General features: G+C 38.6%; 1 protein-coding gene across 4 annotated transcripts; it reads right to left on the bottom strand.

The window, feature by feature from the left end:
- Window positions 1-1383: 1383 nt before the first annotated feature.
- Window positions 1384-27495, bottom strand: ZC3H12B (zinc finger CCCH-type containing 12B). Of its 4 annotated transcripts, XM_077827251.1 has the most exons (7): window positions 27384-27495; window positions 20101-20242; window positions 15531-16306; window positions 10529-10668; window positions 9143-9377; window positions 8932-9038; window positions 1384-7700 (listed from the first exon to the last, which is right to left on the bottom strand). In XM_077827251.1, exons 3-7 carry the CDS (start codon window positions 16139-16141, stop codon window positions 6277-6279), a joined length of 2517 nt encoding a protein of 838 aa, XP_077683377.1. In that variant the 5' UTR covers window positions 16142-16306; window positions 20101-20242; window positions 27384-27495; the 3' UTR covers window positions 1384-6276. The 4 variants fall into 4 exon arrangements, with proteins under 4 accessions (XP_077683377.1, XP_077683380.1, XP_077683379.1 ...); XM_077827254.1 differs by lacking the exon at window positions 20101-20242; XM_077827253.1 differs by lacking the exon at window positions 27384-27495 and having other exon boundaries at window positions 20101-20366.
- Between the last annotated feature and the right edge of the window lie 60 nt (window positions 27496-27555).

Here is a 27555-nt window from a genome sequence, read left to right on the forward strand (position 1 = left end):
CTGTTACTCCCTTTGTCTTTGGCCAACCCACTTTCTGATAGCTTCCGCATTCCTCCACCTGCGTAAGAGGGATTAAAGTCCTGAGGCTCCCCTCCAAACAGAGGTTGGGGAGCCATGGACAGTACATCTGAATGAATTGTCCCTGGCTCCCAATGTCACAATTTGAATCCAGCAACTAATATTAGTATATTAATTAATGGAACTAATTAGAGAAGCTGCTAAGATAACTTTTTGGCTTTGAATACAGATCAGCATGACACATTGTACTGGGAAGATTGTTTTGTGTACTGACTTGATTATTGTGGTATCTACATTTATTAACATGCCCTGATGTGTCATTATAATGGTAATCCAAACAGATTAATGTGGCATGAGGACATTTTATGGAAGCACATCTTAGGGAGGCAGCAAAACAGATTTCAAATTACCTATATTATTGGGGCATGTTAATTTAGGTTTCCATTTACAGATTGACCTGGAAAAGCAATTAAAAAAACCCCCTAAGAATTTTTAAAAGGGTAGGTGTTAGGTACTGATGATGTACTACTGAAATGTCCATAGAAAATAAATAAGTCTACAAATCAGTTTCTTTGCAGAATCAGCATTGTATAAAACTTTTTTTTTTTCAAATTCAGCATAGGTTTCTTACGTAATGTGTGCATTTCCATTTCTTGACTGTTTAATTTCTTTTTTTAAAAAATGTTCTAGCATCAGGTAAGCCTCTACCCACAAGAACTCTGGTTCATGTTATCAGTAATATGATTTCTTTTTTTAATTAAAAAGAATAGGCATCTTAAAAAAAATGAGAAAGATCTGTTTCTATAGCTTACATTTCATCTGAAGGGACAAGATTATTTAAAAAGCTAGATAAAACTATTTGGGTCACTCGTATATTTGGATACAGTTGGAGATAGTTGATTTCTCTTAAAGATAAACTAAAATTTCTTTAAAAAAGGTAATTACACTCTAAGAACCCAAACCATGCATAGAAAGTATTAATTTTTAAAAAAAATATTCCCTCCTTTATTTACCATTCATCATGCTCTGTGTTCAGTTTCTCTTTAACAATCAAGATTTTTCAGCTTCCTAGACAATGTGTTTTACCTTGAAATGCAAACCCCTTCATTTTGGCCCTGATCCGTGGTGCACTTAAGCATTTGAGTAACTTTTACACACATGAATAGTCCTTTTAGCTAAATGGGAAGACTTGTTACTCAGGTGCTTCTGTGCTTGTAGGATCTTGGCAAATGTCAGTAAGTAAAAAGGTTCAGGTTTAATCTCTTAATCCTAAACGAATGTAGACTGAAATTTGGACACATCACAGTGCTTTTCATACTCCGTTACCTAAAGGAATTTATAAAGTAATGAACTAGAAACAGGTAGTGCAGGAACTTTCATAAGTTTATTGAATAAGTAAATCCATATATAATCCATAACATTAAGTGTTCTGATCATATTTAATAGCTGTGCAAACCCGTTACATATTACTGGGGGGGAGAGAACAAGTAATATTTTACAATCAACCTAAAATGTCTTCCAGGTTTGCCTCGTAATACCACTAACAAACCTTTAAATACATTCAGACAAGTTTTATGGGGATTTTGCACACTACATCACTAGTCACCACCACATGCATGTGCTAAACAGGCCAAAGTGACAGACTGAGCTTCTTCCTCAGAGGCTAACCAAACAGTGTAACCGGGAAAGCATACTGTGATTTCTATGTGATAGTGCACTTACATTCTTTAGCCTGAAATATTGTGGTGGGATTTTTACATATAATACACATACAGACAGTCTCACACGCAACAATCTTTCAGCAACAAGAAGCCTTAGGCAAGAGAAACGCTCTGTCATTAAAAAAAAAAAAAAAAAACTGTCAACATTTACTGTTGAAAGTTCCACGTGTATAATGGTGAAACATCTAATGGTCTGAACTGTGAACTTACTGCACCACTCCCCGTTCAAGTAATCAATTGATAGTTCAAAAGTGGTTAATACTTAATTCCTCAGAACAGCATCTCTCTAAAATTGCTGTGCTTTTTTTGACTACTCCTGTTCTCACATGCTGCTGTGGAGTAAGACTGGGCTCACAGTATGCCCTCTGATGGAGTTTTCTTAGGTGGTGGTAAGGAAACGGAACCATATACATGCCATCTTCCAAATGTTTTGATATAGTAAAATTTTTAAAAGTGAGTAATAGGGGAAATTTCTTCATTCACACCTTGATCATTCTGATTTTTTTAGTCATTAGAAATCACTCCAAAAGGCAAAAATTCACATTTTCAGAGGCAAACTGGCTTTAAAAAAAAAAAAAAATAATAATAATAATAATAAAAAAAATACTTTGGTGATAAGTTATTTAGTCAGTCTGCTTTACAGTTTGTTCTTATCAACCATACACATTCTTTGCGTTTTAAAAACAGTTAAATTAATCAAAACTTTACAAAAAGCTAAGAATACGGCCATGCTAGTGAATGCATTACATGCAGCATCAGGTAGAGCATTGCACACTTAGTACAGTGATTTACGAAGACCATGTACTGGTTTAACGTCCATTTTCACTCTTTTTGTCATTGAGACTTACATTATATTTGGGTCAACCAAAAAACCCAAAGAGTTTTTATAAAATTTTACAACAATTAAACAGTAACGTTTAATTCTACAAATGGATAACGCAAACTACTGTAGCTCAATAGTACGCCAACAGGACTAATAGTAGTCAAATAATCTATATACACAAGCTAATACAATACTAAATACAATGTGATATTTACGAAAACATTAAGTAGCTTCAGGTAACATTCCAGAAATACATTTAATTTATTCCAAATCATTACTCAGTTGCCTAATAAACTGAAGGTAATGTAATCTTCAGTGACAAACTACATAAAAGTAAGATAGCTGAGGAACACGAAGACCAGCAAGCTAGGGAGCCCTGGGATGAAAACATGGCCATATTGACTTCAATAGGTCAGGATTTCACCCAATTTTATTTTTTGCTGTTCTTTATCTAGGACTATGATAGTCTTTGGAGTTTTTTTCTTTTTAAATATATACTCTGGAATTGTTCTATTACACAAATTAAAGTGTATTTAAATATTGTGCTCTCAAAAAGAGCATTTATACAAACTCATATTTACAATAATGATCATGTGTTTCTTGGGATCAATTCTTCTGTGTTTGAAGAAATCTAAGCTTAAGTGCTGAAGGTTAACAAACATCAGTGTTTTGAATTGGCATTTGAAGATATCTTAAAACATATGTGGATCATTGAATGTTCTAAGTTAAATTAGCTGATCAAGAGACACTAAACCATGTTTATAAATTATTACTTTTAAGAGGAGGAATAACTTTTAAGCAAAAATTCTGCAGACCATTTCTACAAGACTTCATAATTTTTTCCCATATTTCTACACAATGTAAACATTCTTGGCTCATTTTAGAAAAAAATGCCTTCAAAGAAGTGCCTTAGAGAAAGGGTTTGCTGGATTTATACTAGGATTCTACTCTCACTCCTTCCTAATAAATACAAGGCCCTGAAGAAGACTGAATTTACTACCAGGTTAAAGTCAGTGAAAGAGTTAAAATGACTAGACAATTCCTACAAGATACATTATCTCCATAAATCATCCAAAACCTTATGCAGTAACCTCTGCTCTGTATTACAAATAAAGTATGCTGAGAGACATCTCTACCAAACCGTCTTGCAAGAGTTTGTATAGTTGGGGAGAAGGAAAACATTTTTCTGCATACACATTTAATTCCATGCAAGATGGAAAGTGTGAGTACACAAAACCTCATTTTAAAACTAAATCATACATGTATAATTAACCTGTTAAGCAAAGTCTACAGCAGTTATATTGTTTACAGTTCTATTTATAAACACATGCAGATGATTCATTAACACTGACAATTTTTACATAAAATTCCATTGCAAGAATGTATTTGTTTAATAAATAGACTAAAGATAACTTATGTAATATAATGCTTTTAAGTGTACACACAATATCTGTGCACACTGTAATAAAGTGGATTTGAAAAGTTGTCCTTGTTTGTCTAAAAACTACAAGTGCCCATTTTAAATAAAAAGATTCATAATTACCCATGGGCTACTTCCCTGTGACACACAGTGTCACAAACATGGTGAAAATGCAATACTGAAGTTAATCTAGAGATGGTTTTTGTACATTTTTTTTATACAATCAAGAAAAAGAGAGATACAATTTGTATCAACAAACAAAAGGTCATTTCTGGTTATTTGAGGCATTACTCTCAGCTGCTTTTACCATAAAAGAGAAGAGAATATGAAGTAATTGGAAATTAAAAAATATAAAATGCTAGTTAAGATATGCTTTGAAAGTTGGTCAAGAGTAAAAATATTTTTCTATAGTTATATGCTAACTTTTTGAAGATTAGTTCATTTTTATTAACAGCAATGATCTGCAACTAATTAAAACAATTATTTTTAATACTCCAGGTATGAAGAAAACAATCTTCAAGTTAATGCAATTTGAACACACAATGATATGGCCGTGACAAAATATGTAAGTAGTCTGAGAGATACCTGTGTGGACACTAGAATATTTATCATGTGTGAAATGGTGTGAACAGCCAACGTACTAATACATTTACTTTAATTGCATCTGTAACTTTTTCACATTTTGCACATGATAAATAGCCCACAAGATACACTTAGAATCAATGCAGGTTTTACAGTAGCAAGTGGAAGTAGTGATGTAGTAGTCTTTGGTCCTCAGACAAACAGAAACAGAAAGCAGCATGCAAGCCATTATCAAAACACCAGAAACAACCCTGACTGCAGCCTCACGTTCTGTGTGTTTCACAGTAAGAAACATTTAGGCAGTGTCACACCTTCTCATGAAGAAACAAAAGGCCATAAACCAGGCCTTCTCAACTTTCATGAAAAAAACTACAGTAGAAGTCAACAAGTCCTAGCTCGAGACATATCGAGTTAGTAATGGTTCAAAATGTTGAAATATACATCGATTTAAAAAGGGCGTCCATTCAGTGCAGCTTAAAAAAACCAATAAACGCCTCTTATGGAGGCATTTAGCTACAAAGGTTCCCACCCCTGAGCAAAATACTAGTTGCGCAAACAATGCCACACACAATTTTTTTTCTTGCCTGTCAAAATAAAAACTTTAAAATCCTTCAGGAGGAAAATGCACACCTTTGGGTCAACCTGAAGTGCAAAGTAGGCCAGGTTGCAGCAAGCCAAAGATGTAGCATCCCTTTTCAGAACCAGCCCCTCTCCCCTTTTAAACATTGTCTATTCATCTGTTGGAGTGTAAGTCTAACCCTTCAAATACTATCCCTAGCCACAAAAGAAGGGTTGCAGTTTCTACTAAACTGGATATTCACACTTTAACATCCACTGCCTTCCCCTCCATTTGAGGGTGAGTAATGAACAGTGCATAAGTAAAGTGACAGTCTACAGTTGACCCTTAAAATGTACTATTGTACATTTTGTACTCATCAGTACTTCTGAAGAGGAAGGCTACAGTTTATCCTACTTTTAACATTGAATTGGGGCCAACCCTGCAAGATTCTGAGCACTTTTGCCTAAATGCTTTGCTGGATTGGAGCCAATGGTGAATTGGGGCCAAAGTGCTCAGCACCTTACAGGATCAAGCCCTGGGTGGATAGATTTCAAAGCTAAGAGATACCAATTATGTTGACATTTAAAAGTGAAAAAGGGAATAGATCAGGTTTGTTTTACAAATGGAGGATTATTGTAATTGTTGGCAAGTCATCCCATTTAAAAAAATATTTGACCCAGAGGAATGCAGTGTCAAAGCCAAAGTCTTATGATCCCGGAATGTATTGAGCGTATTTTGAAAAGCCAATTATATATTTATAATCAAATTGAAACTATACATTGATACATGCAATATAATTGCTAACAATAGTTTTGAATGAACAGTTTTAGACTCTAAAAGTATAACCTTGTAGTTCTTAGTTAAATTATATATTCATGCAAAAATGTATGCACTTCCTGTAAAATACCTTTAAAATGCCCTATTTTTGAAATCCTAAAATATTCATTATATTTACAATACAATCTGCTTTTATATAGTGCCTCACACATATATTTAATGATTGCTATAGGGTACAGAATTTTATACCACAGAATTAGAAAATATTTACAATAGATTTGCCTACTTCCCTTATTTTTAATTTTTCCTCCAAATCCTGCCCACTATACACTCAATACTATTTGTTTTTAAGAGCTCAAAAAGAGCCTCTAACATTTTAACGCCCTGTTCTCAATTTGGCAACAATCATAGCTGCCAGCTGTTGTGCGTCTGTCATATGGGGATTTTTCTCCATTACCGAGAGGACAATACCAGCAGGGAAAATATTGCAGAGATTCTTGTATGTCTGATACTGATGTTCTGGAATAATATGCTGTTCCCGTGGCTCTCCACATACCCCAATCCAGGGATTCCTCCACAGTTGCTCCATCTTTTCAGGCATGCTTCTTACCATTACAGGTTCATAACATGGTTGCATAAGATTGTTGCTCAGTGGATAGGAGTGGTAAGCGTAAGTATCAGCAGCACATGGTAATGGATCCCAACTAGCATGCTGTTCTCGACAGAGGGGTGGCCTTCTCTGCCGCATAGGGTTACTTTCATAAAGCCGTGAGTCAGAAATACTGTCCATTCTTGTCATCACCAAGGCACGACTTGGCTGTGCAGTGGCTGATGGATGAACATTCTGAGGCACTGGGTAGTCTCCTGGACAACTGGACCGTGCTCCAACAACTGGATGCTGGACATGCAGTGCTAAATGGGAAACAGACTGTTTGCGAGGGAGTTGTTTAGGCTCTTCAGTTCCATAACTCTGAACTCTAGTTAAGGCTTCATGGTAACCATGGGAAAAAGGCTGAAGACGATTTTGGGATGAAAGTCTGTGGACCTTCACATTGTCTTCTGCTCTGGTATCTGCTACACCCAGATACAAATCATTGTAAGAGGAATAAGAATCATTACTTGTATGGCTTAAGCGATTGTCAGGACAGGGGCTTGAATTTCTAGAGTACATCCCTTGGTCTGCATCAGCTCCATAATACTCTGTGTTACGCATACTGCTTATGCTCAAATTGGAGAAATCACTGAGCATGGAATAGTAGCCATGGTCTCCTAAAGATTCGTATTTGGGATACTGGTCTGTATAGCTAACAGAAGTGCCATGGCTATTGGTGACCAGTATGGGAGGATACTGCACACTGGCCATGTGTTCTAGTGAGGATTTTTGATGAGTAAATTGCGATGAACCTGGTACAGGGCTGCTTGCAGAACGAGTATTTAATGCACCAACAGCATGGCTTTTTGAAGGAGGGATTGTTGGTACACTTAATGCAGAAACAAGAGAAGGGACAGAGTTGGCTTCTGACTTCCGAGCTACTGATAGCCTTTCCTCAGGTTCCACAGCAACTGATCTAATGCTTGGGTCTGACTGGCGTTTGGGGGCAATGCGTTTCACTTCAGAATTGATTTCACCTTTGGAAATGGAAGATCCTGTGCCACATTTGGCCAAAGCTCCCTCACTCATAGTTTTCACAGCAGACAATTTGGCACTTATTCGAAGCTCATCTGCTACTGACCTCTGAGGCTGATTTGCGCGTTCTGGATGGTAATATTTACATTTGTGTCCATAAGTGCATTTTTTGCCTGCAAAAGAAGTCTCCAAATTAAACATGTCAAAAAACAGACAATCACACAGAAAGCTATATTACAGTAAGCTAAACCATCTATAACCCACTAACCCCTTCTTTTTGTCTCATGCCTGTACAGATGTTAATGGGCCACTCTACCTTGAGTAGTCCCTTACAATATGTGCTAACTACTTATGCTAAACAATCTGTTGCACCTTGCATTTTGCTATGAGGCTGGGAGAACCTTCCCAGACCTGAAGAAGAGCTCCGTGCATCTCAAAAGCTTTTTTTCTTTCTTCAACAGAAGTTAGTCCAATAAAAGATATTGCCTCACCCCAACATGTCTCTATAATGAGCTAAACAAAAAGATTCAGTGTTCCCTACTGTATTACTTTAACTACTTTCTGAGTTGGAGTGTGAAAGTAGATGCTTATGAAAATAAAGAAGTGAAAAGAGCACAGGCACCGACTTTCATTTTTCTGGGGGTACTCCACCCCTGCTCTGCTGAGGCCCCTTCCCCCAAGACCCCACCCTCACTCCACCTCTTCCCACCTCCACTCTGCTTCCTCCCCCCCACCACCTCCTGCCCACCACTTTACAGCTGATCGGTGGCAGGTACTAGGGGGAGGGGACCGCCAAACAGCTGATCAGGGATGGCTGGTGTGTGCTGAGCACATACTATTTTTTTCCCTGTGGGTGCTCCAGTACCGGAGCACCATGGAGTCAGCACCTATGATAGAGTAATCTGGAGTTTTGTACATACGAGGGCAGCTACTGATCATGTCTCCTGCTCAAAGCTCAGCTGTGAACTGTGGTGTTCTCCCTCGTATTATAATTGTTGAGCACTGATAATCTGCTCGTTGCTGTACAAGACAAAAGAATATCTCTATCCCAGAACTTATACAGTACGGGACTTCTCCTTTGAGTAAAACCTATACAAAATGGTATGATAGCTTTTTAATGTGGATAAATGTCCACTATGAATTTGGACCCAGGGCTTCACAGTTGAAAACCTAAGTGTCTTAAACTTTTGAACTATTTGCCTATCCCAAATGCTCTGCTATATATGTTGCTTTAACAACAACAAACAAAAGAAGTGTAGATAGAAGCTAATGTCCAATCTGGATGCTAGCAAGTAAAACCAGTTTCTGGTTTTAAAAACTTAAGGGAAGTCTAATTACATGATATTAACTTTTTATTAAGTCTCCCCTTGTACACAGAACTCAGTCTGACTGTTGTGAACCTACCGTAAGGGCATGGTTGTTTTTTATGTTCAGGAATAACAGGCCTTTTTCTTAGGAAATTTTCAAGGCTTGGACCATGACGTCCTAAAGGATCATCAGGAGGCATAAATCTGGGGGGGGCGGGGGGTGGGGAGAGGAACAACAAAAAAAAACCCCGATGAAATATGAACTTGAACTTTAACTGTAAATTCCACAATCTGAAGAAAGAACATACTTGTCATTCACAAAAGAATACATTAGCAGGCGTTCCTCTATGAATTTCTTCCACTCTGGCTTTTCATTCTGAAGATCCCGATAATTGTCATTTGATACAATGATGCCATCTGAGTCAAAAGCCAGTTTTACTATGAACCGGTCATCATAGCAGACCACCCTTCTTCCCTGAACTCGCCGAGATGGGGTGAAGACAAGAATTTTTTCTTTCTCCAATTTACGTAAAATTTCTTGATCTGCAAGATAAGTTTAGATGGTTTAAATAACTGCATTAAGAAACAAGCCACTCCAAGTTTTTACTAAAAACGTTTTTTTGGTTGGTTTCAGAGTAACAGCCGTGTTAGTCTGTCTTTGCAAAAAGAAAAGGAGTACTTGTGGCACCTTAGAGACTAACCAATTTATTTGAGCATGAGCTTTCGTGAGCTACAGCTCACTTCATCGGAGCTGTAGCTCACGAAAGCTCATGCTCAAATAAATTGGTTTTTTGGTTGTTGTTTTTTAACTTTATATTGGAAAGGGAGTTCAATAGTTCCTGACTAATAATAATACTTTGCACTCAATATGCTCATGCTATGATCATGGGGGGAAATGTAAGCACCTACACTTATATGGCACTTTTCCTCCAGGGATTGCAAAGCACTTTACAAATATTCGGGCTTCTCACCCGCTCCCATTCCACCAGCAGTGTACAATCAACCTGCTACTCCTAGCTCAAAAATCATATGCAAATACTGTGGGCCAAAGTCTATGCTTGCTCTACATCACCATCCAAGGATTCCACCTCTGTCAGAGGAATCCTGGGCTACTTGGCCACTATAAAGCAGGTGGAGTCAGGCCAAGAAGCTATCCTTATATTCCTAAAATCCTTCTCATTGGGAGGAAATAATAATTCTCTCCACAGTACAGAAATGTATTTTATCAGTATTAGAAAAACCTGTATTATTCCTACTTGCATGTACTTATAATGGACTTTAACTAGCAGTTTCAGTTTGAGGGCTGAGCCTTCAGGTCGTCATCCTCCACCCAAAAGTTGACTATTTCAGTAGTAAGAAAAGGAGTACTTGTGGCACCTTAGAGACTAACCAATTTATTTGAGCATAAGCTTTTGTGAGCTACAGCTCACTTCACTGGATGTAGTATGTATTATGTAGGATGTAGTATGTAGGATGTATTCAGTAGTGACATACATGTAAGTTTGTGAAGCTGTTGTGAGTATCTTTTGGGATGAAAGACAAAATATCATTTTACTGAATTAACATTGCCTCAAATTATTTGCTCCATGCTTAAGATAACCCTTTTAAACAAAGAAACAATTTTTTTTGCTACAGTCTTGTAATAATACAATTATTTTACCACAGGATGAAAATAAATCTTTTTGAAATGCTACCTGTAATTGGTGCATCAGGTCGAGACTGCTCTTTTCTCCACGCAGGTACAAATACAGTGATATCTTTGTGTCCTTTCTCCAGAAACCACTCAACAGCTAGCTGAATCCCCCGACAGGAAAATTCTTCTTTATTCCCATGGCTTAAAAATATGGCAAAGTATTCATTTAAACTAGGATCAGAAAGAGTTTTAGCAAATGACAACAAAGAACTAGCTAATGATGCTTACTGCCATGGTATAGGCATTTTATAATACCTATACACAAAAAGAACAAATAGGAGATTTTACCAATAGCAAAAGAGTTTGATAAAAATTAATCTTTTTGGAAATGATTTTTTTTTAAAAAGGGAAGGAAACGTCAAGTATTTCTCAAAGATTATAGTTTACTCTGTTAGTGAATTAAGTCGTATTTCAATAGCATAGAATTCAGATGAAGCATCTTTAAATCACTCTACAAACTTGACAGGTTTCAGAGTAGCAACCGTGTTAGTCTGTATCCACAAAAAGAAAAGGAGTACCTGTGGCACCTTAGAGACTAGCAAATTTATTTGAACATAAGCTTTCGTCATCCGATGAAGTGAGCTGTAGCTCACAAATGCTTATGCTCAAATAAATTTGTTAGTCTCTAAGGTGCCATAAGTACTCCTTTTCTTTCTACAAACTTGATTCACTTTTGAAAATGGCAACATTTTAGTTTTAGAGAAATATGGATTTCTGGAGGGTTTGCTGAAAATCATTTAAGGCCCTGATCGTGCAACTCACTATGTTCATGGATGTACCGCTACATTACAGCAATAGGCAGTGAATTGCAGGAACAGGTCCTAAATCTTCAAGTGATGTTATAGGCCTTTCATGCCCAATTCAGGAGAGCACCCTAGTCAGCACTGCAACTAAAATCCTATGGAAGTCAGTGAGAATTAACTTTAAATTATGCTTTGTGCTATCCTGAATCAGGGCCTTAGTATTTTCTTTGATCAGTAGATTAATTTCTCACCAGTGACCTAATTTTACAGTGTGCATGTATATAGGAATATTGGAAATGTATCTGGATTTCATATGTAACAATTCTGATTATTTTATTCTGATTATTTACATCTTAACTGCACACTTTTTAAATGTGTTTTATGGAGAAGAGAGGCCAGATGGGGTAGAAAAATAATTGAGAACTGTACAAATCTACTACAGCTCACTCACTGGTATTTTGGTTGTATGTGAGAACCCAGACCAGATCCTGCATTTTGGAAAAGTAATTTATTTCAATGTACTGTCTGTTTTATATTTGCATTTAAAAAGGTATTTTGCGGTATTTCAGTTAGGGGGTATGATGATTCACTTTTGTTTACCCACTGTGTATGTGCAGTTCACAGATGTACAGCTCCAGATTTCTTATAAGCTACTTGGTTAGAGTGAAAAAGTGATATATGCTTATAAAAAAGATGATAAATAGTAGTGCCTGGACACCCACACAACTACTACACCCACTCCGTAGACGAGCATACACTGTAAAAGTCTGCAAGTACTTTACTTGCTACTGACTGCTTAAAATCAGTCTTTAGTGCTAAACTACTGTACAAGGGTACTACAAAATTCTGAGCAAAATTAAAAATAGCACTTGAATATATTTGATAAAATAACTTGGATGGTGATTCACCAATTGCCATATACTTACAAACATCAGGCTTTTTACAAATCAGAGCTGTAAGCCAAAACATTCCTCATTTAGGGTTTTCCCATTAAGCCTGCACCTTTCAAACCGACAGCCCAGTGATTGTTTAGGGCACATACAGGTAGCCGCAAACTCCAAAAAATAAACAATCCATTGAAATTAATGCAGTTTTTAGAAATTTAGGTGGGTTATTAAGAAGCAGTCAAGCAATCATGAACTGCTACTAATTTTGCAAGTTCCTGATATTCTGGCAACTGAATTTTAGGAATACTGCTTTGATTCTCTAATTAGCCAATACTGACCACGAACGTTACATAGCTGGGCGCGGCAGTGCATGTTTACATTAGAAAATTAGTATTCCATTATAGAGCTGCACAGTTGTGAAGATAAAACTTGCCATTGATGGCACAGCTTTTATTTTCCACATTCCAATTATGATTTCATGGCGTATTGATTTACAAAATATTACAGAGTGGGTCAACATTTACATTTGGGCCTTTGCCTAGTCTCTGTATACACAAACATGAATCTCACAGGAACACAGAATCTCACCCTAAACGTCAACATCATTAACTATTTTACAGCTCATCAAAGCATAGGTGATGAGAGGTATCACATTATGAAAAGTCCATTTCCCAAAGTGTGGAGGAGGGAGCAAGGGGGCATTTAAGACTATTGTGGGAGGGAGAGAATGAAAGATAGATAAATTAAGATATGAACACTTTTAACACTACAGTCTGGAGTTGCGGGGGAGAAATGGCAGGGGGTGCAATTGATTTCATTTTCCTGAAGGAGAAGGACAGCAGGGGTCACTTAGCTTTCAGAAGTTCTGGAAACACTGAGTTAAAGCCAGGGCAAATCGGTACTAACTAAAGAAATCTGTTAATCATGTTCCGTCTTCTGCAAACTAATAAGACAGCATGCACTGAAATACACACCTTGCCACTTCCTTGGGGCAGGAGTGCACCAACCTGGAAACATACTTCAGTCAATGTCTTGCAAACAAAATGTTCCCTGCAGATTTGTCATTTTGTGTAGTTTTAGGGGGTTTTTTTTTGTCCTTATGCATAGGTGTGTTGTCAAATATCTCACAGGTTTTATACAATATACTGTAGAATTAGTATTAAAAAGTTTTATGAAACTGTCTTTGGGGGAAGGAATAAAGGTAACTGTTTATGAGCTATCTTTATGAATCTTAACCTTTGTTAAAACTATAGTTTTAGGGAAAGACAAAGGCAGTGCCATGAAATATAAAAAGCGCATCGAGACATCCTCTTTCATGCTCAAATGTAATAGAGTAGAACCTCATAATTATGAGCAACTTGGGAATGGAGGTTGTTCATAACTCTGAACAAAATGTTATGATTGTTTTTTCAAAAGTTTACAGCTGAACCTTGACTTAATACAGCTTTGAAACTTTACTATGCAGAAGAAAAATGCTGCCTTTAACAATCTTAATTTAAATGAAACAAGCACAGAAACCGTTTCCTGACCTTGTCAAATTTTTTTTTAAAAAACTTCTCCCCTTATTTTTAAGTAGTTTATGTTTAACACAGTACTGTATTGTATTAGGGTTTTTTTGTTTTGGTTTTTTTGGTCTCTGCTGCTGCCTGATTGTGTACTTCCAGTTCCAAATGAGGTGTGTGGCTGACCAGTCAGTTCGTAACTCTGGTATTCATAACTGAGGTCCTACTGTATAGAGAAACAGATGTTTGCATGTGGTCTGTTTCACTAATACCAATATCATAATTAAAATGGTAGCTGATCAGCATAGTCCAAAAACACACAATATGAAGGCCTGTGAAAAAATATCAAGTGAAATACTAGAACAAATGCACATACCTCTCTTTGATAAAAAGCCACTGGAGGAGAGTGTCAAAAGCAAAGTCAGTGACTGAAAATCATGTGGTCCTATTTCTGGGCAAGTTCTCTGTATTTGACTGGATCTCTTTGATAGTTTGGGGAAAATACCAGACCAAAGCTAAACCTTTGAACGTTAATCCCATGTGTTCACCTCAAAATGAAAATCTACTCTTAAAGAGCTTGCTGCATAGGGACCAGCAAAGGGAGTCTAAGCATCAAGTTCAGCTCTGTTTATTAAAGTATTTAAACTGGGGAGATGCTGCTGTTTTTACCAGGACAGAATATGGCCCTAAATATGTAACTTATTTGGCAGTTTAGCTACATTGTCCAAGAAACAAACATGAAAAATATTTACTGTTTTACTTCTTACCATATGTTGATTAAAGGGATACCATCAATTTGAAAATAATATTTCTGTCTGAACTGATCTATACCAGTAGTTCTCAAACTTATTTGATCAGGCCCCCCTTCTTTATGTCTGTAGTCATTTATACCCCCTCTCCTCCAAAAAGCTACATATACAACTGCCCAGCTCTGAAGGCAGAACAGAGAGCAGGGGCTGCTGGACAGGCACACAGCTCTGAAGGCAGCACTGCACCAGCTGCAGCATAGAAGTAAGGATGACAATGTTAAAAGTGACATTGACAAATATCAATTTTCACAGCAGACTTAATGCCCTATTCCTACCCTTAGTTTTGTGCTGCTGCTGTCACCAGGGGGCTGACAACCAGAGGGGGGGGCCCCCCCTTCCTGTGAGGGATTGAGGGGGTGGGGAGGGGAAGGTGGGTGACTCATGGGAGGGACACAAAAGGGGGCATCAGCTAAAGGGGGGCACGTGAGCTCCCAATGTGACTTCTCTGTGCCCCCAGCCCGGGCCGCCATGCTCTTCCCGTCCACTCCCCATACCACATTACTTGGGGGGCCTCTGTCCTCCCACTGTGCTGGATACTGATTTCAGGCGAAAGGAGGGCAGCCCCACGCCAGTAGCTCCTCTGGCATGGCTGTACTGTTCCCCAGCCCTTCCACACAAGATCCTTTCCCAATGGTAAGCACTATATATTGAAAAATCACCCTTAGCTGAGACTACCCGTCTTGGCTATCAAGCTTCTTTTAAAACAACTCTTCCACCCACTCAGATGTCCAAGCTGCCATTAGATATTTTAGAACAAGACTGATAAAGTCTTTCAAAAACTTAAAAACAAAACCTTTGCTGCAGTATAACTAAACTCTTACTTATTGGCTAATAGATTTATGGGAGCAGAGGACTGCAAAAAAGAATGATATGGAAGGAGTTGATTTATGGGGTAGGGATTGCAAAAAGAGGAGCATCAACATATTTTGAACAGTGGATGAAAGAAACCAGATGTTAAACAGGACCATATAGTCAACGTAACATGATTTTGTCATTCAAATTGAATATTTGTAGATAAACATAATGGTGTATTATTTAAAAAATGCTAACACTGAGGCCTACCTCATAGCCACGTTACTTCCATCAATGACAATTGGTCTTAAGTTGTCAGTGTTATCCACTACTTCATCTTCAAGTGACAGTTCAGGGCTGGCCATTTCCTTTGGGCAAGGACCCCTGGGCACCAGAGTACCACTACCGCTGCTGACACCGCCTTGTCCCTCTGATTCTCCCTTGTTGCCAAGTCTCACGAGTTCTGCCAAAATATCATTGATTAGAGCATCTGCTCCCAACTTGTTCAGCACTGCCTGGATCTGATCTCCAGCATACCCAAGCTTTAAAGCAAAATCCATTTTAGCCTGATATTCCTTGTCCAAGTTTATTGTACACTCTTCCAGTTTCAAGTCCTGAAGGATACTGCTCTGTGAGAAACTTGGACGATCCAGGCAAGGAGAGCGACAGAGTTGCCTATGTGGTTTAGTAGAAATGTCTTTTTCCCTCCACTGAATATTGCTACAGCTGTTCTTGAAGCATGGTTGTTCAGGCTCACTTTCTGAGCTTGTCCATTCCTCAGATTCAGCACTGCAGTCCCCAGAATCCTGTTCCACATTCCTCTCTTCTTTGGAATGCCTCTTCTCCATTTTCAACTTCTCCACCATAGACCAGGCCGTCATCACGTTCAGCTTCCAGCCAGAGATCTCAAACTTCTCTTTCACTTCCAAAGCTGCCTGGGATTCATACTAAATTGCATCTTGTAGGCTAATTGAAAGTGCACACAAGGCTGGAGTTCATCTGTCTTGCTTGATATGTGATAGTGTATACAAAGCCAATATGTAATCCTAAATAAACAAAACCACACAAACACGCACTATCAGCTTTTGTCAAATTCTTCAAAAAGGTTTGACTACCATACTTTTGTTTAAAAAGCAACAGAGGTCCCCAACCAGTCAGATTCCCCTTTAATTGTGTGTAATTTTTATATATATATATATAAACTTAATGGCAACACTTCCAGCACAATAAATTCACAGTTGAAGTAAAAAAAAAACTTCACAGGAGCTTTTGGGAATGAGGAACATGGTATGTCAACAGCACTGAGCATACAGAAGCACAGAAATTGACTATCCATAATTTTTACTAATAAGCTCTTTACATGCCTGCACCATGGCTAGCTCAGATATAACTAGGCAGGGTTCTGGAGAACATACATTGTAACTTAGGGTTTGTCTACACAGTGCGGTAATGTGCTATTATGGGGGTGTGATTTCCAAAGTGCACTAATGTATTGAACACTAGAAGTTCCCTGGTTCACTTTAACACAGTACTGTTTTACAAACAGCACTCCATTAAAGCATTAAAGCACATTAGGGAAGGGAAACTACTTACCATATACAGTAACTGGAGTTCTTCAAGCAGTGTTGTGCATATGTGCATTCCATTGATGATGTGCATGCGCCTCGTAGTAGAGATGGAACCCTTTTTTGGCCAGCAGTACTTGTAGGGCATACATGTGCTCTTCAGTTCTCATGCTTCTCCACCACCATCTGGTTCCTTCTCAATGCAGAATCCCTTATAAGAGGGCTCTGAGGTACAGGGGATGAAAGGGCAGGTTGTGGAATGTACATATAGACAATAGATCTCAAACTCCAGTTACTGTACATGGGTAACTTTCCTTTCTCCTTTGAGTGACTGTCTATATGCCTATTCCACTGATGGTGACTTCCAAGCAGTTATATTTAGGAGGTGGAAGCTTGAAGTAGTTAACTAAATAACTATTAAAATGTAGTGTTGGATTTAGAGGCTTCTATTTGGGTATAATATCAAGTGAGCATGTGGATCCACACAAGCAGCAGCTTTACAAATGTCAGATATTAAGTTTCTCAGTGATGCTGGTGACACAATCTGCATTGTTGGTGGAGGGGCCCTGATCATAGCTGATGTCTTTACCTTGGCCACCTCATCACATTTTAATACAATCAGAAATCCCATTAGACTGTCTCTGGACTGAAACTGCAGAGCCCTTCATCCTTGCCTCAGTGAAGACAAACAAGTTTAGCAATGTTCTACACAGTTTCATTCTATTCAGGTAGTAGGCTCTCCTCACATCTAATGTATGCAAGATTGCCTCAGATTTGGATGCATGAGATTTTTGAAAGAATCCTGGTAGGTATATTGGTTGATTGAGATGGAAACCTGTGACTACTTTAGGAAGGAATTTAGGATATGTCTTCATTAATACCTTATCTGGGTAGAATACTGTATATGGAGGGTCAGTCATAAACACTTGAATCTTTCCTACTCTTCTGGCCAAAGTTATCACTATCAAAAATTTCATTTTCACTGACAGGTGTAATAGACAAGAGGCAACCAAGGGCTTGAAGATGAGTCACATGAGTGCTGTGAGCACTAGACTTTAAGTCTCGAGTTGGTGCTTTGATAGGTGGGAATGCTTTACTTAGGACTCTCAAGAATCTTACCACGGTCATATGATCCTCAATCAGTAGGTGGCAAACTGAGATCACCACTATATGAGCCATGATTAAGCTAAGAGACAGATTCTTCATCTTGAGTTTGAGTAAATCGTGAGTCTGCAGGATTGAAGGGTAATGTGGAATCAATTATTTCCACTGGCACCAATGAGAGAATCTTGTCCATTTTGATGGGTAAGTTTGTCTTATCCTTTCTACTGCGTATCATAACTTCCATAACTGAAGAAGAGCAGGCCTGCTCTACTAATGACATCCATCCAGCCTGCATGCAGTGAGGTGCAGGGATGCTAGGTTCAGGTGTAGAATCTGTTCCTGGTTCTTACACAGTAGGTCTGGAAGCAGAGGTAAGGTCCTGGACTAAGATACTGAGAGACTCAATAGTTTTGTGAACCAGAACTGGCTGGACCATGCTGGAGCTCTAAGGATTGGGTCCTGATGGCTGATAAGACTCCTATCTTTACCATATGAGGCACATACACACCATCAATGGAATGGCATATGCACAATATGTTAGTGTACTTTAGAAATCACACCCCCCATTGTGCGTATTACCCTACCACATAGACATTTCCTGAGTCCCCTTCAGTCCCTTTCTGCAAGGCTTTGCCATCATATAAAACTGTTATATTTATGGCATACACAAAGAATTAGAACATAAGAACGGTCATACTGGGTCAGACCAAAGGTCCCTCTAGCCCAGTATCCTGTCTTCCGACAGTGGCCCAGAGGGAATGAACAGAACAAGATAATTTTCAAGTGATCCAAATCCAGAAACAAACAATATTCTTCCTGAAAGGCTGAAATGTAACACCACTTTATTTCTCAGAATACAGAAATCTAACACACAACAACCAAACACAGAGAGAGGCACAGCAGGCTGCAACCCACTTTGCTCAACACTGGCTCTTTTGCAGACTGAGTACTGAAGACCCAGATCACATGCTTCCCTACATGCTTCAATATACCACAGTAACCAATCAAGCTGACAAGCCGGAACCTATTAAAAATCACTATATGGTAGGCTAGCAGATAGGCAGGGGTCACTACAGAGATGCACAAGGGCCCTGTGAGAGAACTGTCTTGGGCTTGTTGTTTTGTGCTCGTAACTTATTAAAAATTCCTGAAATGAGAAAGTACACGGCAGTACTTTGATAGACCGTACCCACAGTTAGTATCTCTTGGCAAAAAAAAAATTGCTTAGGGAGTTTTAACAAGAAACTTGACTGTAACTAAAACAACTAGATGAGGTGGCCTGTGAAAAGTGATATCTGAACTAGGCTAAGCATTTGAAAGATGGCTATTAATAATCATAAAAGGAACTTTGTATCTTCAACAATCCATGTCCTAGAAAAAATGATGAGTCCAAATCCTAATGTATGTGTCGCTAACTGGACAAAAGTGATTTGGAAAGTGGTGCAAGTAGCTCTGGATCAGGGGGCTCAATAAGAGAATTCTCTGGCCACAAAGAGGATTGCTGCTATCTGATCAACAAGAGAAACTGACAGGCTGAACAGAGAGAGGATTGCTTTCAAGAAATCTGAGCTATTTATTTTTCTCTTTTTTCTCTGCAACTAAACTGAAAATGCCTTCTATAGTTTAGTTTATGAGATGTTAGTTTATCTAGATGTTACACAAACCATTTCCTTTCTTTTAATTTCATTTTCTGTTTTTAATAAATCTTGTTTTTGTTAAGATTACTGTTGCACAAATAATTTTATGGAGATGTCCCCAAAGAACAGAGAATCCGGTAACCACTAAGGAGAAGTGCTGAAAGGCAAAGAGCTTCCGGAACCTATTCTCTCTTCACAGTCTCAGTTGAGAATCATAGACAAAGGTGTCCTCTCCCAGTGAGCTGTATTGCCATTAGACTGGGGGTGGGTGGGGTGGGTGGAGTGTATATAAGGGCTTGTTGTCATGTACAGCGCTACAGTAGTGCTTTAGTTAAGATGCTACTACACCAATGGGAGAGCTTCTCCTGTTAGTGTAATTAATCCACCTCCCGAGAAGCAGTGGCTATGTCAACAAGAGAAACTCAAGCTCACCCTTCGACATAGCGCTATCTAGACAGGGTGTCAGGTTGGTGTAATTATGTTGCTCAGGGGTGTGGATTTTTCACACCCCAAACAATGTAGTGTTTTGCAGACCTGGACTTAGAGGAAAAGCTGAAAGACCAAAGAAGAGACTAGAGGTGACTGGGTTTTTTGTCAGGAACAGTAACACCACTTGGAGGAAATTTACGTCTCTTTCATGTTCCTTTCTTCTCTCCCTTTCATGTATCTTCCATCCCTTTAGAATGAGAGCAGAGATTAAAAGAAAGAAAAAATTATCAAGGGAACATATAAGAACTCAACCAACTAAGTGAATTATTTATCCAGAAGAGCATCTATCATATACATTTGCATTCAGAAACTTTTTTTTAAAGCAGATTCTTGCCCCCCAAGAGATCAAAGTGGCTCTTATGTAGCTTCTGTGGTCTAACACATCAGAAAGCAATATGAGAATTACTCCCCTGATGTACAGTGATTGACTCTAAGTCTGTTGGCTAAAAATAAAAATCAGAATCTTTCTTGAAAAAAATCATTATTGCACATACAACGTAATTAGAATCAAAATAGTGTCTGACACTGTTAACTTCCTTTTTATTTTGAAGCTAAAAAGTACCCGAACTAGCTTTTCATCCTAAAAATATGATAAAAGAATTTTTCCACAGAAAGAAATGTAACAGCCACTAAAATTAGAAAGCCAATAATGGAAGTGCTGACTAGCATTAATTATAATGATGTAAAATAAACCTATAATATTATTTAATATAATAAAAAAATCTTATTTTTAAAATGGAAAATTGGTCTGCCCCTTGTTCACTGAAACCCTGCTCTGGCACTGCAGACTCAGGCTTGCACATTCCAGTGCTTTCTTCCCCGGCTGCAGTCCCACAAACCTGCCTTTGGCCAGGGCTTTCCATGGAGAGTGGTGGTCCCAGGTTGTCAAAAAGCTGCATAACAGTTGCTAATATCCAAATCCCATTAACATTAAGGTCAATGGGACAGGATCAGTTCTCTGGAAAATGATGCTAATAATAGAAAGTTGTATTTAACAGGATTGAAATGGCATCCACCATATTTGGTAAACTACAGATTATCAATTTATTCTAATTTTATTAATAATTTTAAGAGTAATAAAATTAATAAAATAAGAAACCACTTTACAAATGAAGCTGACAAAGATTTATCTGAACAAGGAATTCTTTTTATTTTTTAGTATGGGGCAGTTGGAGAGTGCCCATCGCCATAGTATCCGAACACCACTACTACTATTAAACTGTACATTTATATAAGGCCTTTCAATCAGCGATATAAGACCACATGTCACTTCATTTACATCTATCACTATCCTCTCCACTAAACTGCAACTAGCTTTGTGGGAGAATCCAGGACAGGCTTTCCAGCAGCAGAAACAAAAACAACTTTAGGAAAAGAAGTGCACAATAATTTTAGGAAAAGAAGTGCAGAATAATTTACGGGAACCATTCTGGGCCACAGAGTGTCAGACAATGTTCAGCACCTTGGGGAGGTTTTGCTCTTTGAGAAACCCCTCGTGGGCAACCTACTTCTCAGGCTTCTAGCTCCCTGCAGTCTGACTGCTATCACGGTTGTGATTTGAGTTGGAACTCTTGAAGAGTCCATGTCCACTCTGGCTCAAAAGGTCCCTCTACAGGGGGGTCTAGAGAGCCCGGTTCAGAAGCAGGTCTCACTGACTTGGTCATTAAGAAGACCTGAAGGTGAGCTATCCTTCTTAGCTCAGGAACTGAAGGACTTGCAAATTACACATTTACTGGGAATATGCAATTATCCCAGACAGTAGAGGCATTTTGAGTATCCATCCAAAGCTGGGAGAACTCCCTTGCATGAGGGGCAGTGTTTAAACCTAGGTGAATCAAATAATGCTACAGCAAGTAAGATCTAAAGGTTGCAACAGGCAACTGAACTACTAACTACTAAAGCTACTAAAAACTATTACTATACTCTAACTGTAGAACTATTTAGTAAGGCTGTCAAGAAGGCTGACAGTCTCTTCGACTGTTGGGCTCTGTCTCTAAGCTGTGAGTCGGTGAGAGGAACTGAATAGTGGCAGGTGCACCTTGCCTTTATATGCCCTCACAGAGAAGCACGAGGACATGTGTACCCAATGGGTACTGATGGCTGAAAAGACTCCCCTCTTTACCATACAAGGTGCATGCACACCATGGAATGGGCATATGTACAAAAGATTAGTGCAACTTTTACTCCTGGGGTAATTCTGCACCAAAAAAAAATAAAAATAAAAATTCTGTGCACAATATTTTAAAATTCTGCATTTTTTGTCAACATAATGAAATATAATCCAGCTAGTTTCAATTATTTTGTTAATTTATTTAAACTACTATGGATGGAGAATGGGAGTGGGGAGCATTGGAGGAAATCACCAAACCCCCTTTGTCTAATAGTAATGTAGCTAGTATTGACTCTTTACTTCTAATTATTAGTCAACAAATATATTTAGCCACACACTCAGTGGTTCATCATAGGCAACTGAAGAGCAAGTGAGGGCTGGTTATACTGTTATACTGAGTTATATATATATGACTCACAGTTTATACTGGCTATTGACCATCTCCAAAAGGTCAGTAGAAAAGAGTTCATGGAGCACATTTTGATAGGAAATTTTTTCAGTCCAAAAATTCAGTTCTAATCACTAAAGCACCATAAGCATTTATAAGGCCACACCGTCCTTTACAGTAAGTCTCCTTTACACCACTTTGGCCTTAAAATTTTTACACCTGTTTTATACTCCTGGGGGAATTCACTAAGAACAATGGGAACAATTCATTAAGCAGGCAGGCTGCTACTTTCTCCTCTGCCTGAGGGAACAGAGCCTGCCTCCTGCTTACCTCTTCAGAAATACCCCAAAGCCCTGCCCCTCAAGCATGCTGCAATAGCAAGCTGGACAGAGTGTCTCTCTCTCTCTCACACAAACACACAACTACCCAGGGCCCCCCCATCCCCACTCAGGTGATGATTTATGTCTCTACCGGCTGCTCTGGGTGCCCAAACCGACCTGTCTGCACTGCCAGGGAGTGGGCACATGACCGCTCTTGCGGCTTCCCCGTCAGAAGTCACTGACGTGGAATTCCCCCAGGAGTAAACTTTAATGTTCTTAGGTTTTTAAGGAACTCTCAAGGAAAAATTAATTCCATAATTTAGAACTGCATGGCTATACACCAACACCAATAAGTGTCCTAAAAACACTGAGAAGGGAAAACATTAAGAAGAATTGTTAGGGTTAGAGAACAACCACTTAGGCCTCATGCCTTTATCTCCCTAAGGTGCAATCACACAATTCTCCAGCTCTTAGACAGGGTCCAGGTCTACAGCACCATGCTTCCCCAGCAGGCCCAACCAGTTTTTCCATTTGGGAGCTTATGACCAGTGAATTACAGTGACCCAAAATAGCCTTCTTCAAACAGTCTATGTTTCTATCTTAACAGTAGGAACAAAAGAACAAATAACAGGTGCAGAAAATGAGGCAGTTATCTGTAGTATTATTTATAGATATAATCTCTTTTGGGCTACCTGTAAAATATTCTTCTGTCTGAATAATCAAAGGGGTTAAAGGAACCAAGCAGGGAAGACAAAACAATGACACAGATAAAGAGTCTTGAAGAATCAATAGGGAAGCTGTTTACTGGGGAATAATGCCTATCTGGCTCCGTCCATGTTTAGAATAGTTCTGAGACCAGGTCTAAACTGAAAAGTTACGTCAACTCAGCTATATTGCTCAGGGTTGTGAAAAATCCACACCCTTGAGTGATGTAATTAAGCCAGCCTAGCCCCCCACTATAGCCAGTGATAGGCTGATAGAAGAATTATGCCTTTGATCTAGCTACTTCCTCTCGGGGAGATAGACAACTATAGTGACAGGAGAGCCCCTCCTCTTGCTGTAGTGATTGTCTACACTGAAGTGCTACAGTACCAGAACTGCAGCACTGCAGCTATGCCAATATATCATTTCAAGTGTAGACTAGCCCTAAACCTATGTTCAAAGGGAACCCTAAATCTTAATATGCTGGGCTCAGGAAGGTCGGCTGCCCACTGATGCAAAGGAACACACAGAGACAACATCTGTCTTATAAGAAGGACAGTCTGCTTCTCCCAGCAAGAGATGAGGGGTTACCTTCTCTAAAGGGAACATACAAATACCTGCAAGGAAAGATTAAGGTATAGATAAGGGTAAATAAGCATGTAAGACTCTCTGAGTAGTGCTGTTTCTGTGTTACTGCAAACGTAGACTGTCACAGGTTCCTGAAAGGAAAAACTTACAGGTGCTAAACCTAGTTGGGCTTGTTGTGTTAACATGGCTGGGAAATGGGGGCCACAGCCCAGAGATCCAGTCTAAAGTGGCTGGAGTACATGGTTCCACCCAAAGTAAGGTGCAGGAAGCCACGCCTGTAATATGACAAATAGGGACAAAAAGGGGCCTAAGGTATGGTGTGCCCTGTAACCATGACAATAAGAGAAAAGAATTTGTAAAAGAACAAAAAGGTCTCCACACATCTACCTTACTTCCTAGGCAGGCCTATCTTCCCTCACATTGCAAACCCCTGGGGGCCTGGGTCTCAGTCTGTTCCCCAAAAGTAACTAGCCCAGAGAGAGACAGAGAGAGAGAGAGAGTTCCCTTTTTATCCCGTAGGTTATTTATTCTCTCTTCCTGTGCTATTTTTAGCCCAGTTAGTCCAAAACCAGTTTGGTGGGTTCCACAGGAGACCAAGTCAATCTCCTCCAGGCAAATGCTCTCCCCCATTGTCTCGTAATAACCCCCAAGTGTTTGTTGAGGGAGGTCATATCTTGGATTGTTATTTTTACATTTCTGCTTGTTTTTCCAACAGCTTGCTATTAAATTAAACCAATATATTCACAGTAACCCCCTTACAACAGACGAACATATTGTACTCAGAAATTATTACAAAGCAACTCCAAATCAGTCACACCAAGTATCAAAATATTATTCATAACCTTTAGTTTCGTTATTCCTTGGAAAATTTAAATTACAATCTTTCCTTGTAAAACACTTTCCTCCCTCCACCATGTGCACATTGGGATGTGCTCTTGTAGGGTCCACATGAACAACAGGAATCTGAGCATTGTAAAAGAGCTTTAAAGGATGTCTTGACAGAATACTTACACATTTACAGAGTTACTTGAACTTTGCAAACTTAGAGAAGAAAAAATAAAAGGAGGCTAAATTTTGAGCCAATCAATCTAGAAATGAGGGTTTGGTTTGAATTGTTAGGATGTGACTCTTATTTATCCTTTAAGTACTATAAGTTACTGGAGAAATTTACCCTAATTAATACATATATCACACACAAATTTCCATTCCAAAACAGGAGTATTTCAATGTTTTGTTAGTTAGGTTTTTAGAAACACACACTTGTTGTTTATTAACATTGTACATCCAAGGCATATCCCCCATCTTGTGTGTACGCTGTTATTTCATTATGGAAACTCCTTAGGTTCAGCAAAGTTCATTTCCTCTGGTATATTTGCAGTAAAATACTATGTCAGGTATTTAATAGCTACTTTCCAGTATACAATATGGATACTATTATCCAGTTTTCTACCTGGGACAGGAGTTTAACTGAGGCTTAAATATGCCATCTCAGTCTACCCAGACCTGAAGTAAAGGACATACCAAAAAATAACAGAATAGAAAGATTAAAGAGATATGTTATCAATGGGCCATATCATCAGCTGATGTAAATCAGTGTAACCCCACTAACCTCAGTGGAGCTATACCTATTTACACCAGCTAACAATATGGCCTGAAGTCTTCAGCAAAGAACAACATTTCTCAAGTTTAAACTTTGTATTTCTGATGTACATTATGTGGCCCAAAATGAGAAGCGGTAGAATAGTACAGGTCCAAGTTTTAAAATCTTTCCAACTCATCCCCTTCCCAAGTATTTTTTTAAAATAAGTATTTTTCTCCATCTTTACTTGATTACATAAATTGAAATGTCACTTTTTTTTTTTTTTTGCTGTTTAATGGAATCATGCCTAATTTCTGGATCCCTGGAAAATAACCCTAATCCTTTCACCGGTGTGAATCTGGTCATACATGAGTAAGCAGAAGTTCATAAACTTGGGAGCAGTCTTAAAAGTTTAAGGTTTTGAAGTGGAAGGGGAGCATACAAGTTAAAAATCATTAACCACCAAATAAAGACATTTTGTTTTAACAAGTATTTTAAGTAATTTGTTTAAACCAAATATCAGAGGCTTAACCTAATTAAATTCTATGAGAAACATTTATGCAATATTTTAAGCCACTAGAAACTGCATCCTTTTCCTTAATCCCCACACAGGGTATGTCTATACTACAGCTGGGAGTGTGCTTCCCAATATGGGCACAAAGACATGCACGAACTCTGCTCAAGCGAGACCACTAGAAACAGTCGGTTGGCCACAGTGGCAGCTCAGGATACCCACCCAAGTGCATACTCAGGGGGGTGGTAAAGATTGTACTCTGGCAGCTAGCTTTAACTCTCACCTCTGCCACTGTGGCCATACTGTTATTTTTAGTGCACTAAAAATAGCTGTGCTAGTGTGCCTCTGTCTACCTGTGCTGAGAAGCACCTTCCCAGCTGCAGTGGCTTCTACTTAAAAACAATATAACAAAAAAACAGTAATATAAAATGTAGAGCTATACTCTGTAAAAATATGATCCCTGAATAAAAAAGGATCCTTCCTTGCTTATTATCTTTCTCTCTGCTGTTACTATCTTGTAAAGTGAGAGTTTCTGTCTCTCTTCACAAATTCTAGGCTTACCAAAACATAGCAGTCACTGTAAGGATGACGTTTTACGCAGCATAACTAGAACTGGAAGCAACTGGATTTACTCAAAATTTAGAACCAGGTTTAAAATAATAATGAAATACCCATGAGAATTATTATGCTACTACTCCTTACCTCCACATTTAGACTTTAAAAAAAAACAAACACAACTTAACTGCACAGGTCAAGTTTGCTCTCAAAAGATATTTTTTACTAAAAAATAAAGTACTACCCATATGATAATGTCATTGCGCTCTCTTTCTCTCTCTCTCTCTCTCACACACACACACACACAAAACGTGCTTTAATATCTTTAATTCATTCATACTTTCCTGATTCCACAATATCCTTAATGTTATGCTTTTTAACACCAACATACCTAACCTACCACAAATAAATCTCACAGGTTTCTCTAGAGACTAGTTATTGCTTTAACTAACTAAAACAATATATTGAAAACAGAAAGCCAGGTTGGCATGAATTCAAAACTAATTTAAAAACATATCAACTAGACAGGCCACTTTAAAAACAAACACTGTCACTGCTGCTAGCATACTCACTTCTGTTGTGTCTCTAACGAAAGCAGCTCAGTCGTAATCCATGTTGGCAAGCTGTATTGTCTATTCACAAGGATTGCTTTCTGCCAGACTAAGTGTGTCAAGGCTTCCTAGTCTTTGGCCACTGGTGGATGTGTTATGAAAGCTCCTTCTACTAAAACACGCCCACTTCCGT

This window comes from Eretmochelys imbricata, chromosome 9, assembly GCF_965152235.1.
Source record: "Eretmochelys imbricata isolate rEreImb1 chromosome 9, rEreImb1.hap1, whole genome shotgun sequence".
In the NCBI taxonomy this organism is placed as follows: domain Eukaryota; kingdom Metazoa; phylum Chordata; order Testudines; family Cheloniidae; genus Eretmochelys; species Eretmochelys imbricata.

What these genes read in the sequence shown, in the direction of transcription:
- ZC3H12B (XM_077827254.1), bottom strand. Translation starts at nt 16,141, where the DNA reads ATGACGGCCTGGTCTATGGTGGAGAAGTTGAAAATGGAGAAGAGGCAT. An exon ending in ACCTGATGCACCAATTACAG is followed by an intron (nt 9,378 to 10,528) that starts GTAGCATTTCAA and finishes CTTATCTTGCAG; the next exon opens with ATCAAGAAATTTTACGTAAA. An exon ending in TATTCTTTTGTGAATGACAA is followed by an intron (nt 9,039 to 9,142) that starts GTATGTTCTTTC and finishes CGCCCCCCCCAG; the next exon opens with ATTTATGCCTCCTGATGATC.